This window comes from Crinia signifera, chromosome 1 (assembly GCF_055691185.1).
Source record: "Crinia signifera chromosome 1, ASM5569118v1, whole genome shotgun sequence".
Lineage (NCBI taxonomy): Eukaryota > Metazoa > Chordata > Amphibia > Anura > Myobatrachidae > Crinia > Crinia signifera.
In genome coordinates, this window is record NC_139217.1 from 124,123,478 (window position 1) to 124,141,723 (window position 18,246).

Consider the following 18,246-nt stretch of genomic DNA (forward strand, 5'->3'; position numbering starts at 1 on the left):
ATTTCTGTCCCCAGCAGCGCTAGTGCATAACCCCACTTCCTTGCTATTTTCTTAGTGAGCCACAAGCAGACTCACTTGCACCAGCTGCAGCTGAGCACAGGTTATTTACATTATTTAGTTCCAAAATTGATTAATTTTTCCTATTTTTAGCGCCGGGCTCTGTGGACTGTAGAGGACCCTTAAAAGTCCATCCTACATCCACAGATTTGTCTTTTTCCAGAGATCATTATCCAGTCAATAACATCCCTACAATGAAGCATGGTAGTGGCAGCATCATGCCATGGGGATTTTTGTCAGCAGCAGGAGCTGGGAGACTATTCAGGATATTGGGAAATATGAATGCAGCAATGTACAGATAAAACCTGCTCAAGAGTGATCTTGACCTCAGAATTGGCCACTGTTCATCTTTTAGCAGGAAAACAACCCTAAGCACATAGCCAAGATATACAAGTAGTGTCATTGAGTGGCTCAGCCAGCGCACAGACTTGAATCCAATTGAACATCTCTGGAGAGATCTGAATATGGCTATGCACTGATGCTTCCCAACCAACTTGATGGATCTTGAGAGTGGCTGCAAAAGAGGAATTGCACAAAGTTAGGTGTGCCAAGTTTGTGACATCTTATTCAAAAAGACTTGAGGCTGTAATTGCTGCCAAAGGTGCAAATTATTGAGGCTGTGAATTCTTAAGTACATGTGATTTTTTTCAGTTTTTTTTTTAATAGATTTGCAAAAAATCTGCCAAAAACTTGTCATTAAGGGGTATTGTGTGTAGAATTTTAAGGGGAAAATGTGATTTATTCCATTTTGAAAAAAGTCTGTACATAAAAAAATGGGGTAAAAGTGAAGCACTGTTAATACTTTCTGGATACACTGTGTATAATTCCATGATTAAACATGAGATGTACCCATAAGTAAGGGGGGAAAACAGTGTAATAAAACACATAACAAGAATAGATTTTGTTAAAAGCGCCAATGTACTGTACTGGACAAAGTAAAAATTGAGAATATACTAAGAATCAACTTACAGTATACAGTATTTTAATGCTAATGCAATTATCTTGGGGATGGGACTCAAGTGTACACATTCTGTCGATAATGCTATACAATATTTTCAATAATTGTGTGTATAAAACAAATTAGACACAATTTACTTAATGTAATACTTATTTCCAAAATAAGAACTGTTTGTCCTTGCGACCCAACAAAATTTATGATGCTCTCGGGCACTATAATTCAAGAAGGTTTGTGAACCACTGCACTTGAATGAGGGTTAGGTTTAGGCTGTGGAGGTAGGGGAATGGATGGTTAGTGTAAGGTTACAGGAAGAGATGTTATCTTAAAACTATGGGAGGGGTGGGCTAGGCTTTGGCTGCAGGAGGGGTTAGTTAAGATTAAGATTAAGATACCCACCAGGGTCATTTGGGTTTTTTGAATGTAAGGAGAGAATTGGTTAGGTTTAAGAAAGCAAAGTTTCAGAAAGCAAAGGTGTTACTATATCAAAAAGTTTGGATTTTGGAATATTTTCAAATGGAAGACTACACATCAAGTTCTGTTGCTTTTTATTTTGGAAAATTAACAATTTTTTAACTCAGAAATTAGTTTGCAGAGATGTATGTGTGTGCTCTGTATAAAAACCAGAATTATAAATTGAAGACTCTAATTATATATAAAGCCACTGCAGTTATGTATAAAACTCCTTACATAAGGTTAACTGGAACAGCTATATATATATATATATATATATATATATATATATATATATATATATATATATATATATATATATATATATATATATCGAAAGTGAAAAAGGGCACTCACCATTTTTTTAAAAGTAATTTAAGTACTTTATTCCATCACACTGAAAAAAGCTGACGTACCATCGACGTGACGTTTCGGTCTTGTGACAGACCATCATCAGGATTCCATACAGCTTATGGGCAGCAACTGTCAGACATGCAAACGTCACGTCACGTCGATGGTACGTCAGCTTTTTTCAGTGTGATGGAATAAAGTACTTAAATTACTTTAAAAAAAATGGTGAGTGCCCCTTTTCACTTTCGATATACCTTGATGTTCAGTCATCTGTAGGAGCACCTCCCCCTTGCCTGTGATGCAATATATGAGTGCGGACTCTTCCGAAAATTATATATATATATATATATATATATATGTATATGTAGCTTGGGGGGATGGCCCGGCACTCCTGCTCATTTCGTTGTCTGCTCCGGTGCTCGCAGCCAGTGGGGAACAATCGCAGGTTTGGTTTGCTGCAGCACAAAAACCGAGTCTAGTCAGCTGGTGTAGAAGTAAGTATTTTACTGGGTAACAACACAAATCTCTTGTGCCGACGTTTCGGGGTTCCGTGTGCCCTGTTTTCAAGGAAAAGAGATCTCTTTTCCTTGAAAACCCAATAAAGAATTGCTTTTTATATTCGAGGTCTTCAGTTTTCATTTCTGAAGTTTACGAACATTCCGTCTGAATAAAAGTGACTCCAGGATCACATCTATTTGGGACTTTTTAGCTTGTGGCTAAGTGGTATCACTTAGCCACACTGGTTTGTGCTCTGACATGCGCACTCTGGACACCCCCCCATCCGTGTATTTTATCTTCTGTATCTCACTAACAGGAGAGTCGCTCCAGAGGTGCAGCTGGTCGAAAGACCGTTTCTAGCGCAATTCCTGACCATATTGTTTGTTTTATATACATATATATGTATACACACATATATATATATATATATATCTCATATCCTCTATCTGTGAACGTAACTATTAGTTAGTTTAATTCAGCCAGGATTAAATGTGCATCACTGGTGATATGTGCCATACATGTCAGCTGGGACAATGTTAACCCATTATGTAGGGCTGGGGTTGATGGTTGAAAGCCTGCAGAAATGTGTTGCGTTCAGTGTTCTTACTGTACACACACATAATAATCCTCCCATTTATTTTAATTTAATTTATTTAATTTATTTAAGTTTAACATGAACATCCCGGATATTTGCTTCTGATGTACTTTAATTATATGTAAAAATATTAGCAGATTCCAAACCATTATATGTATTTTATAAGAGCTTTGAATGAATGTTTTATGTATGCAGGGGTCACATAAAACCTAGCCTCCTCTTGGGCAAACAAATATATATTTGCACATGGGGTGCCATGGAAGATCATTTGAAACAATGTTCTTGGCTGAACAGCTGGTAGAAGACAAGGAATTTACCAAATGGAGTGGATGCAGTAGCAGTTACCATGGCAACAACCACAGCACAGCTGAAAGCATGGTTGTGGAGCTTTCTAGTAGGATGAGACTGGAGATATGGTGGTCAGTGTAGGTGGGCATCCTCAAAGGATATATCTTGGGTAAGTTTATCTTTATTGTCTGGAAGTCGATTGTCCTGAAATCTTTGCCATTTATTGTATAAAGTTTATCTCAGAGTGCCTTCTTCTTAAAGACACATGTATCCTAAAAGGAAGCATATTAGGATTGCACACTGGAGCATATTATAAAATTATTGGAAAGCAGTCCTTGTTTAACAAATATATATATTTATTACCATAAAGATATTACTTTTTGTACCCAATTCTCTTTGTTGTCTCAAGTGTGCCACTGGAGCCAAAGATGCATTTTTAACTTAAACTCTGTGGCAATCCACATTGAAAACAGGTGACATTGGCATAAGGTCTACTCCTGTGTTCTGCATGCAGATATGTCTGGCATTGACTCTGTATTCTTCTGAGATCAAGGTTTTTTTTTATTTTTGTGTTCTAAGAGGGACAGTGTAAATGTTTTTTAATGTGGGGGTTAATGTGATTTTTTGTTCATGTGGGGGTCAATGTATTAATTTTCTGTCAGGCCAGTGTGTGTGCATTTTACCTGGTACATCTGATGATGTGCCTTGACAATTTTAAAATCATGATTAGTGTGCTGCTAGTTGAAAAAGGTTCAAAAGCACTGGTCTAGCTCTAAAAAATAAGGGGTGGAAAACTGAATTTAAATATATGACTTATTTAACCCTTTGATTGCCAAAATCTCTGTGAGAAATATGAAAAATACAGAAGGAACGCCTCTCAGCCAGCACTGGGGCACGCCAGATGTGCGAGCATCCCACACGCATATTTCTGGGTGGTGGGGGATGCAAACCTTGCCTGTCTCCACTTCAGAGAGATTGGCAGGGTTAGGGGGGAGTGGGAGGTGGGGGCAAGCGGCGGGGACCGGTGGCAAGGTGGCAGGGAGCTCCATTGTAAGGGGACATCCATGTCTCGTGCGTGCGTGTCCCCTTCCGGTGGCTGGTAGGGGCTGGCAGTTGGCAATCCGACTGCCAGACCCCTGCTGGATGAAGTGCGCTCCATCTGTATCTGCTGAAAATGCTAGCATCTCTTTGAGAGATGTGCAAAATATGAGTGTCAACATCTCTTTGATAAACAAAATATCCACTAAAAATGCCAGCCTCGCTCACATTTGTTATATAAATTCAAATTAAAAATTTTGCGTAAAAATAGATTATATTTGCTATATAAGTTAAACATTACATGTCATTATGATATATAAATATGTTTGCCAATTTTTTACACCAATTCTGACAAATTTGCTTAGCACTCAAATTGTTAAATTAGTGACTATGTATGTAAATCCTATTTTATTAAGCTCAGGTTACATTTTTTTTAATGTGATTACTGTTTTAAATATAAGAAAATTATGTATCCAATTATTGCATTGTGCTGAACAAATAAATATTGCTATTGTTTTTCCAAACAAAATCTATTAATTTTCATATATATAAAGTGTATATTGAATAAAATTGCTAGTTTTATATTATACTAGATTAAGGTTATTTTAATAACTCTTGTAAGGACATGTTGGAAAGGATTATAAAATATGACATGTCTTGTGAGATAAAATATAGCTCTCAGATGGTATTTTTCAGTTTTATTTAAGAAAACACAATGGGAAATAAAAAAAAGTCTATTTTGTAGAAAAGGTCATTACATTTCTCCAAGGGCAAAATCACAAACCATCAAGCCTGAATGTAGAAAGAGTGACCCTGGAGCAGATGGGTTGCACATGTTACCTGGGCTCTGTGATGAATGGGAAGTTCAACTGCTGTCATGAAATCTGCAGGAGTCTAGCAATTTGTTTCGGAAGTACTGCATCTCCTAGCTCAAACAGAATTGTAGAGATGAATGCAATATAAATGACTTTAAAATAGTAAAATACAAAATTAGCCATTTGAGCTAGCTGGATATACTGTAAACAGATAATATGCCTCATTGGTATAATGTTAAAGTACGTCTCTGTAACCATTTTCAAATTATATGGCATTAACACAGTGTTTTGGAAAAGCTAATAGCAAATTTTATTAATAATGATTTTTCATGTTGTCTGTTTTCAGTATACAAATGTAAGCTTTATTGTCAGTGTCATTTGGTATAAATATATTGGCTCAATTTAAGATTCTTTTTCCATTTTCCATTTAAATTGTGCAGCAAATCTTGGTTACACAAACAATAATTATTCTTCCTAGTAACACAGATTTAATGAGTCTGTGTCTGGGCATGTATGTACAGCAGGCATGTCCAAACTATGGCCCTTCAGCTGTTGTGAAACTACAAGTCCCATCATGCCTTGCCACATAGTTTTGCTATTGGGGAATGCTAAAACCATGGCAAGGCATGCTGGGATGTGTAGTTTCACAACAGCTGGAGGGCCATAGTTTGGACATGCCTGATGTACAGAGACTGTTCAAAAAGAAACGGGATAATGGGCCAAAAAACATTGACAATATATTTGCATAATACAACTCCTAATCATCCCATTTGTTTTGCTGCATTGACTAAACAACAACTAGACAGGCAACTGTTATTTACATTTATGACTACTTACGTATTCAGCTACTGTATATATTGTAGTAGAGAAGTCATTTTAGTAGCAGCCTTAGTCTTGGACTTCGCTTTCTACCCCAAACATATACTACAAATGTCTCTCAGCACCCATAGCCTTAGCTTCTCTCCAAGCTGTTTACATGCTACCTGCAGTTGTCTTCAGGACCTTCCACAGCTGTGTATGCACAATTGTTCAAAGCAATTCCAGACCCAAACATGTGACTGGCGGGAGGGACTATGGGACACAGGGTGTGATTCGACCTCATTCCCCCAGCATAATTGCGTTGAAGACCGAAGGTGCAACTCTGCGCATGTGTATAGGCAAATATACAAATGTGCAGGGCCGCTGTGCAACCGCCTTCGGCGACTATCACAATTGCCAATGTGTTCGCTCAGGTAATGGAGGGAGGGGGGCGGATAGGGGCCACAGTAGGAGAACGCCTAGCAGAGTCCCCATGAAAATGCTGTGCATCCCCTCCGAATGCAGGCGGGTCGATTCCTTGCTGGAGGGACATGACATCAGCACCCGCCCCCACTTCAGCTGACTCTGACGTAAATAAAATTCTGTTTAGACTGATTTTTATTTCTGAACTGTAGAGAAATCATTTGATGGTTGGCGACCAATGAATGATTTCTCTATCCTTCGGCTCGCATGTTACTGAGGGGATGCAGGCGGTGCTGCCGGCGGGGGGTGGGCATTTGGTAGGACAGCATTAAGACTCTTGATAAGCAGCAAACAACCGTTCAGGCCCACAGCCCAGTTTGTCAGGCCCACAGTCTTTTATCCTAAGGTCTCTTCTTCATCAGGATTTATAGACATCTTGAACATAATCCTGGTTCTTTTTATCTAATTGAGTGATTCTTTCTTACTTGCTTCTTTGGATTTCCTGCTTCTGATTTTTTTCTAAACTTTTTCTGATGTGAAACATATAATTTCCTGATTCTACTAATGTTTTCTTTGGTTTGGTTCCTATCTTTGCTGCATTCATTTAAGCAGTTTTTTGTTGTTGTAATCTAACATGTATGCAACATCTACAACTAGAAGTAAAGCGTATCAACCCATTCTGCAGACATATACAACACTTAACATTCTTCTTGGTGAATCTTTTTATTTTTCTTCTTATTCTGCATATCAATATAGTAATTGCAATAGCTTCATAGAAGTTGGTTTCTGAAAATCCAGTTTGGTCTTTTACATTCTAAGTTTATTTGGAAATGATTATGGATATTTTCCCCAGTTTACAATCATTATCAATCATCTGAAAATTGGGTCTATATATTTTTTCAGGATAAATACTTTTATTTGGCAGATTCTTGGCAGTAATACGCTTGCAGTTTATACAGAGTTACAATTTAGTGCCCTGGACCTGTCTTTACTCCATTGCCTAGCTCATTTCCTATTTCCCACATCCAACATGGCAGAGTTCCTGTTCATCTTAATCTGAATGCATGACTGAATCTGCTGCATGACTCCTTGCAGCTCCAATTTTTAAAAGATTGCCTTATTCAGTTCCTGCTTGACTGAATTGTGTCCTCTTATTTAGGGAAGAGTATTGGTGCTAGAGATACATGGTATCATAACTTAACTTCAGTTGTTTCAGCAATGTAATTGCTCAGTTTCTCAACAATGTCTACATGTCTGTATATGTTTGAGCACATATATACATGGACATTATTTATTAATGCTGTCTCAACCTTATAACTTTTTAAGGGCTCCAACTCTGCAATGACTAATTAATTTGGCAGTTTCATGTCTCCATTATTAACATTATTTATTAGCAGTTTCTTATATAGCGCATACATATTCCGCAGCGCTTTTACAGAGAATATTTGAACATTCACATCAGTCCCTGCCCCAGTGGAGCTTACAATCTATATTCCCTACCACATGTACACACACAAACACACAGACATTCTAGGGTTAATTTTGTTGGAAGCCAATCAACCTATCTGTATATTTTTTTGGATTGTAGGAGGAAACCGGAGTACCGGAGTAAACTTACGCAAATACGGGGAGAATATACAAACTCCGCACAGTCAGAGCCATGGTGGGAATGGAACCCATGACCTCAGCACTGTGAGGCAGTAATGCTAACCATTACACCATCCATGCTGTCTCCATATAAAATCATAAGATTATTTCAGACCCATACTCACATACCCCTTAATCTAGCCTTTATTTCAATGTGCAGCTGCTTGTTGGGTCTTTGTGTTCACCATTTGTTTTCATTGCTTCCATAAGTTAGCAAGACAAGGCGAGCACTTTGATCATTCCAATATGAGTACTGTATTTAAGACTATTATTTTTTGGTACAGATGAATTGGTATAAAGTAGCATACAATATTTAGCATAATGATTCATGCCGTGAGTCACTCATTCATTTCTAAGCTTGGTCTTCTACTTTAAACAAATTCCTCTGTGACAAAAAATACTATTACTAATGCAAAGTTCTTACCACACTATTAGTGACTTATTACAATATTAGTGAATTAAGACACAAACAAGGGAATTGCTACCCTTGGTGGGTGTCTCATGCCATATGGTGCAAAAAGAGTTGGCGTATGAGGACATATCTATATACAGCATGTACATATGCAAATGAATGCTCATCTACATAACAGAGAGGCCAGAGAAGAATATTATAGAAATTCTCAAGGTAAATTTAGGAAGGATCATTTATTTCGTTTTATTGTAACCTGAAAGAGATCACTTTGCATTGCTGGCTAGAAATCAAGAATTTACTAACCATCATCTATGATACATACAACTTTACATAGGTAAATAAATACTTTTAGAGTGATTGTTTTTCTTTTCATTTCTTCTGTTAAATGTACTATTAATTTGAGCTAGTTACTGTATACATTATGTTATGTTTACATTACTGTTTATTATCTTCTTATTAGAAATATGTTTGCCAAATTTTAATTATTTACCTCCGGCTATAGAAAAATTTGTAAAAAGTTGTAAAAAAAACATAAAAATCCCCCAAAGGACAGGCGCTAATAAAAATGCAAATATAAAAATGTATCTGTACAGCTGTAGATCTTGAGTGTGTCTATGTCCAAATTTACACCATGTAAACTCAATAACAGATATTGTGCTTCATAATAGGAAAATATGGCTGAAAGTGTATAAAATACAATGAATTAATTTATCAAATAATTTATATTCTCCAATAAGGTATAATAACACGCATTTTGCAAACTATAGGTGGTCACCTGCAGTAAAATAACATATAACCATTCACTTTCTCAATAAATAAGGTGGACCTTTGTTCTCTAAGATCATACGATTATAAGCGTAGTGCTGGTAAGTGGAATGTCTTGTTCCTGCTGCCGCTGAGATGCTGTTACAGCAATAGGATCACCAGTGCAGACAGTCTCTCCTCCTGAAATGCCTGTATGAAATGGCTGTCCATTGCCAGTAAGAGGATATCGTCACCATGGGTAGGTAATGGGGTATGCAATACTGTTCTGGAGTTCTTACCCTGATGTGTTTCACTCCACCTGGGGTTTGTTTAAAGAGTATGTTCTCTTTGGGCCAAAGCCCTTTTGTATCTGCATGTTAATCAATCTGCATTTCACATTGGTCCACATTTAATTTGCACATGTGTATAATCAAACCATAGATAAGTTCTATGTATATTAACAAAAGACCATTTAGTCAAATGGTCGTCCAGTTCTTTTTTGAAAAGTGGAGTGGGATCCTCCTTCAGTTCACGATAGACTGTGGCATCTGATAGTTGTCTATAAATTTCAGCCTTGTAGTCAACTGTGTCCTGAATTACCAGGGCACCCCCTTTATCAGCCACAGGGCGGGTACTCACAATTAATTGCAGTGCAGGACTGCAGGCAGGCAGCAGCATTTAGTTCCTGATTCACTGGATGGATGGTGTCTATGTGGTCACAGTGGACCTTCTCCCAGGTGGGAGGGCGGGCGGCCAGCAGCGGTAAATTAGTGGATGGGAGAGGTTGGCGGACGTGCCTTGGTGCCGCTTCTAAATCTGCAACTGTGCATATTTTATGAGGGGAGACCGCTCATTGAATATGCACTGCCATGGGTCCCTGCTCATTAGATATGCATGAGCTTCATGCATATCTAATGAGTGGGGACCTGTGTCAGTGCATATTCAATGAGCGGGTCCTCCCTGTGCAGCATACAGTTAGCGTTCCAGTTTGTGTTGGAGCATATTCAATGAGCGGGTCCTCCCTGTGCAGCATACAGTTAGCGTTCCAGTTTGTGTTGGAGCCCGGGGCACTTAGAAACTCTGGCAAGGGCTGCAGAGTCTCCCACACAGCTCCCGGCTTGGAAAATGGAACTTGGGAGGCAATGGAGCCAGTGCCTCCGGGAGTTCCGCCACTGTGATATATGATATGTGAAATGTTTTCTCTCCTTGACTAAATGTATGCTTTTTTAAAGGGGCAATAATTAACAAAGCATCCCACATGGCAGACAAACTCACAGGCTATTACATTTGGCCAATGCTGTTTCTGTAAGGGAATGGATGCACACATGTCATTGAGATGGCTGCAAAAGATGTCTTCTGTTGCAGCTTTCATTAATACAGAGTTACATGAAAAAAAGCCCTCATTAAATGGAGTAAACAACATACATACACTGGCAAAAAATATTCAGTTTGTTATTCTGGGAAGATCACTAAAGTGACTATATTTTTTTGTTTTACACGAGAATGTAAAATTGTTGAATTATATCTAATTTTGCTGTATTTTGCCAGAAAATTGTCAAGTGATTGGGGGATTTTTTAGATAATTACTGAGTACACTGCTTCCATTTATGGTGTTGCAGTCCACAGTAGGCCAGCTGTAGCAATGAGAAACCAGGATGGCTGAGGCACCAGTGCATATAATGACTATTTATTTTCTTGGTGAGGGTCATTCAACCACCCCCTTTAGTACTTCTCTGCTTGAAACTAAAAGACAAGTCATGCTGAGTAAAGTGGTTAATTGTTATTATTTTAAAAGGCTGAACACTCCAATTTTACTGTCAAGATAATAATAAAAACAACAATAATAATAAACATCAAGGGTATTTTCTTTTCACATACACCCACACTTTTCCATTAATTGGCGAAACATGCATGATCCTTATCCACCATAAAACATACTGTATGCTACACACATGGGGCCCTAGCCTCCATATAATGAGCTCTTAAAGTACCTTACACTGAATGAGTTTTGTGTTCATTCTAGCACCCGCTATCTTTGAAAACCCATGCAGTTCCTCTTCCCTGCCAGGGGTGTCCCTGTCTGCTGTAGTGTTTTTAGCAGTGTGGTCTGTATATCAGCACTGATATGCAAATCAGACCTGTGCTAAAAACACCACAGCAGACAGCGACACCCCAGGCAGGGAAGAGGAACTGCATGGGTTTTCAAAGATAGCGGGTGCTAGAATGAACACTAGAGTTTATTCCTAAAATCTTGGTGCTTAGATGCATATTACAGAAATATACATAGATACTATTGTTTTATAACTCAGCTCCCTGGGTTTCCATAAAGGAGACAACATTCAATCCAAACTCAGGAATTATCTTCTATCACAGGACAAGGTTCAATATCGTCAATGTTCACCTATTGGTTTGTCTACGAAAACAAAAATGTGTTATTTAAATTAATTTTCAAAATGAAATAGTGTTGTGAGAGGTTCCAGGATTATTTGTGTCCTGTTTTTAAATTATGAAGAGAAATATTTCCAATATATTGTAAAATAAATTAGTAAAATGAGTTTTTTGTAAAAATATATAACATTTATTAAAATTGAGGTGAGTCTGCTGTAAATTACATTTAAATTGGATGAGCTTGCTCTTATGTGTATACTATACATTATTGCCTTTTTGCTGAAATGTAATACATCTGCTGAGAATATTCTAAGATTCAGCAATAAGTACATAAGTGTTTTAACCTATTTTGCAGCAATTCAAGATGCCCAGTCTTGTGGAAGGGTAGTGGGTGTGGAGCCTTATATTTGAGCCTTTTTCTCATGGTTCTATTGCACATAGCATGGGAATTGCCAATATTAATGATGATTGTTCCAGCTGTGGACAGAAAAACTGGTTTTGGAGTTGCTCTCCACTTGAAATTACGGATATACGATAAGGCTACCATGACATCACACAGAAAAATCATGTTTTTTACACTTTACACTTGTAATGATCTATAGTACCTATAACTTTAAAACAATGGGCCTTATTTTGGTTCACTCTTTCTGACAAAATACTTCTTAGATGGACAAAACCATATGCACTGCAGGGGGGCAGATGTAACATGTGCAGAGAGAATTAGATTTGGGTGAGTAATTTTGTTTCTGTGCAGGAAAAATACTGGCTGCTTTATTTTTACACTTCAATATAGACCTCACTTTGAAATAAAACCCCACCCAAATCTAACTCTCTCTGCACATTTTGCATATGCTCCCCTGCAGTGCACATGGTTTTGTCCATCTAAGAAGGATTTTGTCAGAAAGAGTGAACCAAAATAAGGCCCAATGTGTTGTAAGAAAATGTAATCTGCCAAACATATGTCTGACCATTGTATGTTGGTACACATGGTACTTATGTGTGCAATACACAGTTCTTTTATGGCTTACCAGTCATTATTAGAGACACATGTTTAGAATGCAGTTGTTATTTACAGTAACTTTCTGCTTTTCATTTCCAATTAGAGATAACAATTTCTTAACATAAATCCATATTGTAAATTATAAACCCAATAGGAACATTAAAAAAATGCCACCGTTGGTTACAAGAGCCTTTATTTTGCAAACTATACATAAACTGTATAAAAGAAAATGCATTGTATTTATTTTTCATTTAGGTAAACAGTACATTTAGTTAAGAATACTCCTTAAATGAAATTAACTTTTTTCCTTGTCATAAAGAAAAAAATTTAAAATACCAATTTCGAGGGCAGCAACTGTTAAAGAAAAGGGGCAACTGTGCAGAAATACACGTTGTTCCCATGTTATTGTGGATATATTACTGATATACAAGAAGGTAGTGGAGTTTTTGTTTACGATTTGCACAATGAAACAGCATTCCAACATAAATATAGTGATTAAAGTAAGCTTTATACTCTTAAGGATTAAATGCAAACATACACAGTAATCAGAAGCATTATCCATTTCACATGGTAGCTACATTACATAACAATAAAAAGAAAAACAAACAACATTTCTTCTTTCCTGTAGCTTTTCTTTAAGTAGATAAGGTGGCGGTTTAGCTCATGCCTAATAGAAGCCTTTTTTTATTTTCTTTGTACAAGGCACCTTGCATAATGTTTTTATTTCTCAACTTGAAAATATAAAATACTCAGATTACTCTTGCCAAACCATTCAAACCAGCTGTTTCACTATAACTGCATTAACCAGGTTCTCCGAGAGGACTAAAGGACTTCATGGCTGCCTGAGAATCAATGTGGCAAAGACAATCAATGGATACAGTGCATGCATTTGGAAATAACATTAAATAACTAATAAATGTTGGTTTAGCAGTTCAAAATACAATTAATATTATTGGTTTAGAAAAAAAGTATAAAGTAAGGAATATATATGTATGTGTGTATATATATATATATATATATATATATATATACACTCTCTCTCTCTCTCTCTCTCTATATATATATATATATATATATATATATATATATATATATATATATATATATATATAGCTGTGTAGAAGAGCTGGCACTCAGGCCCTTATTCTAGTTCACTCTTTCTGACAAAATCCTTCTTAGAAGGATAAAACCATGTAACCATGTGCATTGCAGTAGGGGCAGATGTTACTTGTGCAGAGAGAGTTAGATTTGGGTGGGGTTTTACTTCACAGTGAGATCTACATTGCAGTGTAAAAATAAAGCAGTCAGTATTTTCCCTGCACAGAAACAAATAACTCACCCAAAGCTAATTCTCTCTGCACATTTTACATCTGCCCCAGTGCAGTGCACATGGTTTGTCCATCTAAGAAGGATTTTTTCAGAAAAGGAGTAAACTAGAATAAGGCCCTCAATCCCAATTTTGAAAATATTATGTGTTCCTTAGCTAGTGAAAAAGGGCTCATACTTGACTTGATGAGAAGAACAATAATGACTGGTGACTTGCACCTATATTTGTCAACGTTTCAGATTTATTATCATAACTTTCGTCATGTCCTGATGAAAGTTTTGATATTAAAACTGAAACTGAAGCTAAGTTTTTGCAGTTAATAGCCAAAAAGGGAGCGCTCTTGGTTTGGCTGCTGCAATGATCTCTCCCACCTATGGTGCTATGCCCTGATGATGTCCCTGTGAGGACCAAAACACAGACTGACTTCTGATGGTTATTTATTATTACCTGTGATTGAAGCCTTTTTGGCTTTTAACTGCAAACATTATGGTGAGTGCCCATTGTTCTGCATTGTCTGGATTTGGATGATTTTTTCATCGTTAGTGGAGCACCCCAACACTGAATGTATTAGTGCGAGTGCGGACACTTTGGATTATATATAATAATCTCATGGCTCGATTTCTGCTTGAATCTGCATAATCAGCCATATGAGGCAGCAAGCCTTTTTGGGAAAGTTGGGGCTGCCGTAAAGTACAAGCATTATGGCAGTGACTCATGCACACACATATACTACAATATAAAGCATCTTTATTCTCAAGACTTGAGACATGCATTTTACCTTATGTGAAAATGTATATGATGAATATATTGACTCAAAAAAAATTGGAAATGAGTTACAAGGCACACCGTTCCTGAGCTTTATAGAGAGACCTGTTAGATAACTATTATCTTTCTGATGCCCTTAACAACTGTGGAGCTTCTCAACATACATATGTGTGTGCATCTCGATACACTCACATATATATGTATATAGTAATATGATCTAGAGGTGCCTAGGATAGAGCAGGTAATAGATAAAGTGGGGGGATGAAGTGCTCTGTAGGGCAGTGTCAAAATATATTGGAGTTGCAGACAAGGAATGCGAGCACAACAACCATGATCCTTTGAAAATGTTAATAACAATGGCCACAATAAAAAAACACCTTCTTGTATAGTTATCTAAATACCTGCTTTAACCCCATGTAACAGGACAGTTTGTGTTGAGATACAACATGTATTACCAGCAATTGTATTACAACTATAGTTGGAGAACCACAGGTTGCTTCATCCTGACCCACCACCATGAGCTTACACTTTTGTATCAAATATATCATCTACAATTATGAACAATACGAGGTTACATAATATATGAAATAAGGTAACTTAGATGAAAACATTTAGGTCCTACATTTAATTGTACATATGCAATGTATAAACCACAGGATATGTTTTGTGGAACTGTTGTTGTTAATTATGGATTCATTTAAGTAGTCCATAAAATGGTAACATTCATCATGGACTTCTTATGTTATATATATATATATATATATATATATATATATATATATATATATATATATATATGTGTATATGAAGGATTATTCAAATGCTCTACGGTAATATTCCCAACTATTGCATATCATAGTCTTTCTTATACAATATATTTTCAATAGAGCAATGCTGATTATCCATCCAAGTAAAAAATACTCTTTGTAATAAATTGTGTTATCTATAGTAATCTCATCATCATGCTGCTTAACTAAATAACAAAATTCATACTATGCTTCTAAATAAAATCGTAAGGAAACTCTAACGTAATGAAACTGCAAGTCTAAAAGCCTTTTAAACAAACAAATACATTTATGCATAATCAGAGGAAATAATGTAAACAAATATGAGGAAAATTTTCACTGTCAAAGTTTTTCACTAATATAGTAATTCATCTATGTTACGCTTACATCTAGCCAATAGTTTTTACTTTCCATTAGTACATTTAACTTTCCATGTGGAAAATTCACAGAAGTCCAAACAATGGCCAGTGTCCCTTACACTTCATTTAATTACAGTATCTTGTCCTTAATTCATTTACGTGTACGGGTTGCATGACTTTCTTCAGGTTACATGTCCAATGTGTTCTCTTCTTGTTTAAAGCATATAAAAGCTCAAAAGCACATAAATGACTCTGAAATAAAAGTATATGACTCCAGCTTAATACTTGGTATGGTCATACAAAATATACATGTTTTGTTTTCTTTGTTTTGTTTTCAAATCCTTTATATCTTGGTAGAGACGTGAGCAAAAGGTATTTTGTCTTTTGGTAGACATGAAAAATAGAACAAATTTGCTTTATATTATATCAAATATACCCATCCTCGTCTTCATCATCATCATCACCTCCTTCATCCTCATCATCATCTTCCATTTCATCTTCATCATTCATCATTTCATCTTCATCATCCTCATCATCAGACCAGTCATGAAAGTCCCCACTGCCAAAATCCCCTGATGTTTCTAAATCTGTACCTGCCAATAAATATAATAACCACTTTATATCAATGATTTATCATTTGTAAGGTTGTCATTTGCAAAAAAAACAGGATACTTAGATAAATATCTTAAATTGCTTCATCTTAAGTGCTTAATTCATCTTAACTTCCAAATAACAATATTAACAATAAATATTAATTCATGGTAATTATTCTTTTAGCAGACTTATTTGATTAGCATAACACAAAAAATACCTATATTTAAAGAAATAGAGGCATTTTACTAGATTTTATTAAAATGTGCTAAATCGACATAATTTATGTAATATTTATAAAATAGTGTACAGTATATTAATATTTTGAAATATATAAATATATATGTAAATGACAAGTACCGCACTCTGCAGAACCCATTTTTCGGGATCCTGTGACTTCATTTCCGTATCTATCAACACACCAGCACTGGCCAAGACTTCCATGGCACTGAGTTGGTTTATAATACCCATCTTCATCACATGCTGGAATGTAGTATCCTTTGGAAATATATAATAGTAGTGATTAATTATTTTTATTAATAATACTAATAAAATAATAATAATAATAATAATAATGATAATAATAATTAAAGTTCCTATAATACAATTAATATGGAAAACCAACTGGGTAAATTATATAGATCAACTTAAGTTGTATAACATTAGGATATCAGTTCCTTTCAATCTATTGTTAGTGATCCCTACCCTCATTCAATATCAAATCTACTTTTCTGAATACTAGGAAGTACTGTATTTTATAGCACCATAAACATATAAATAATATTTTAAATGCAAGAGGGATTTCTTTATAATTAAACCCAGCATTCCCTCATTCAGTCAACGTGCGTGTATAAATGTATAATTTCCAGTCAATAGGGAAATAGTCCATGCTGATTGGGGGAGATTATTTTTAAGAAAGGACAAGATTGGATCGCGGGTGAGGCCATGTGTGTGTCCTAAATTCATGCTTTCATTACTATTATACTGCAAGCCAAAACTAATAACACATTTGACATTTTATTTTACAATTCATAATTAACTAATATGTCTTACAAACTGTATATACGGCAGGCAATGTTACATTACAGTTCCCTACATACTTTGAGGTTGATGGAGACTTGAATGCAATTCAGTTTGTGGAGTGTCTGGCCTAGTTTATACTTTGCATATTCTCCAGAACCAATTTAAGGTTATTCAGTGTCAACCCCAATTTAGTCACCTCCTCATGTAACGGAAGGGATATAATCATTATAATGGGATGTGATAACATAGGAAATTTTCACTGATGACATGACGGAATTGTTGACTATACAGAGTTGTGCAAAAATCTAATTACACCTGTTACAGTTTACACTTATTTATACCAAGTAAAGGACTCATGTACTGTAAGTCTGTTCTGATGATCATTGTATTGCCTTCATTAACCCCAATGCTGTCCACAGTCCCGCAAATCCCTGCATTTTCCCCGATGTGGGGGTGGGGCCTAATTATGTGACCTCCCTACCCAATAAGTGTCCAGCAGTGTCTTCTCTCTGGGTTCTCCCAGAGATGAGACAAAAAGTAGGTGAGTATGACTTAACAATATAATAACACTAGCCTGATTATTTTTTTTTTTTTATGGCTAATTATTAATGAAGGCAAAGCATGTATCCTTATTATTTTGTGAACATACTTGTTCCTGACCTGTATAATAATTCAAATGATTATTTTCTGACCAAAAGTAACACATTAATGTGTTACTGTATGGCGATAAATTGCATTCCACACTAATTTAGACCTGTCTATAAATCATTACTTGGATAAATGTTTGGCTTTATCATTTATCAACTGTCCACTTCATACTCTATTAGCCTAAAAGAAAGAATACCAACTCACCATTTTCCGTTGAAGGAATAATCATAATGAGAAATACCCAGCAGTACAAGTGTTCTTGTTTCTATCGCTTTATGCACTGGAT

At 36.1% G+C, this 18,246-nt stretch overlaps 1 protein-coding gene across 5 annotated transcripts in view; it reads right to left on the reverse strand.

Moving 5' to 3' along the window:
* Nucleotides 1-12,638: 12,638 nt before the first annotated feature.
* SPOCK3 (SPARC (osteonectin), cwcv and kazal like domains proteoglycan 3) overlaps nucleotides 12,639-18,246 on the reverse strand; it is a 297,817-nt gene continuing 292,209 nt past the window's right edge. For 3 of the 5 annotated variants that reach the window (XM_083172975.1, XM_083172983.1, XM_083172966.1), the window contains exons 10-11: nucleotides 16,650-16,787; nucleotides 12,639-16,291 (exon numbers count right to left, since the gene is read on the reverse strand). In XM_083172975.1, coding sequence (XP_083029101.1) covers nucleotides 16,125-16,291; nucleotides 16,650-16,787 — 305 coding nt within the window. In that variant the 3' untranslated portion in view covers nucleotides 12,639-16,124. The remainder of the gene's footprint in view (nucleotides 16,292-16,649; nucleotides 16,788-18,246) is intronic. The other 2 variants (XM_083172993.1, XM_083173000.1) reach the window with 1 other exon arrangement.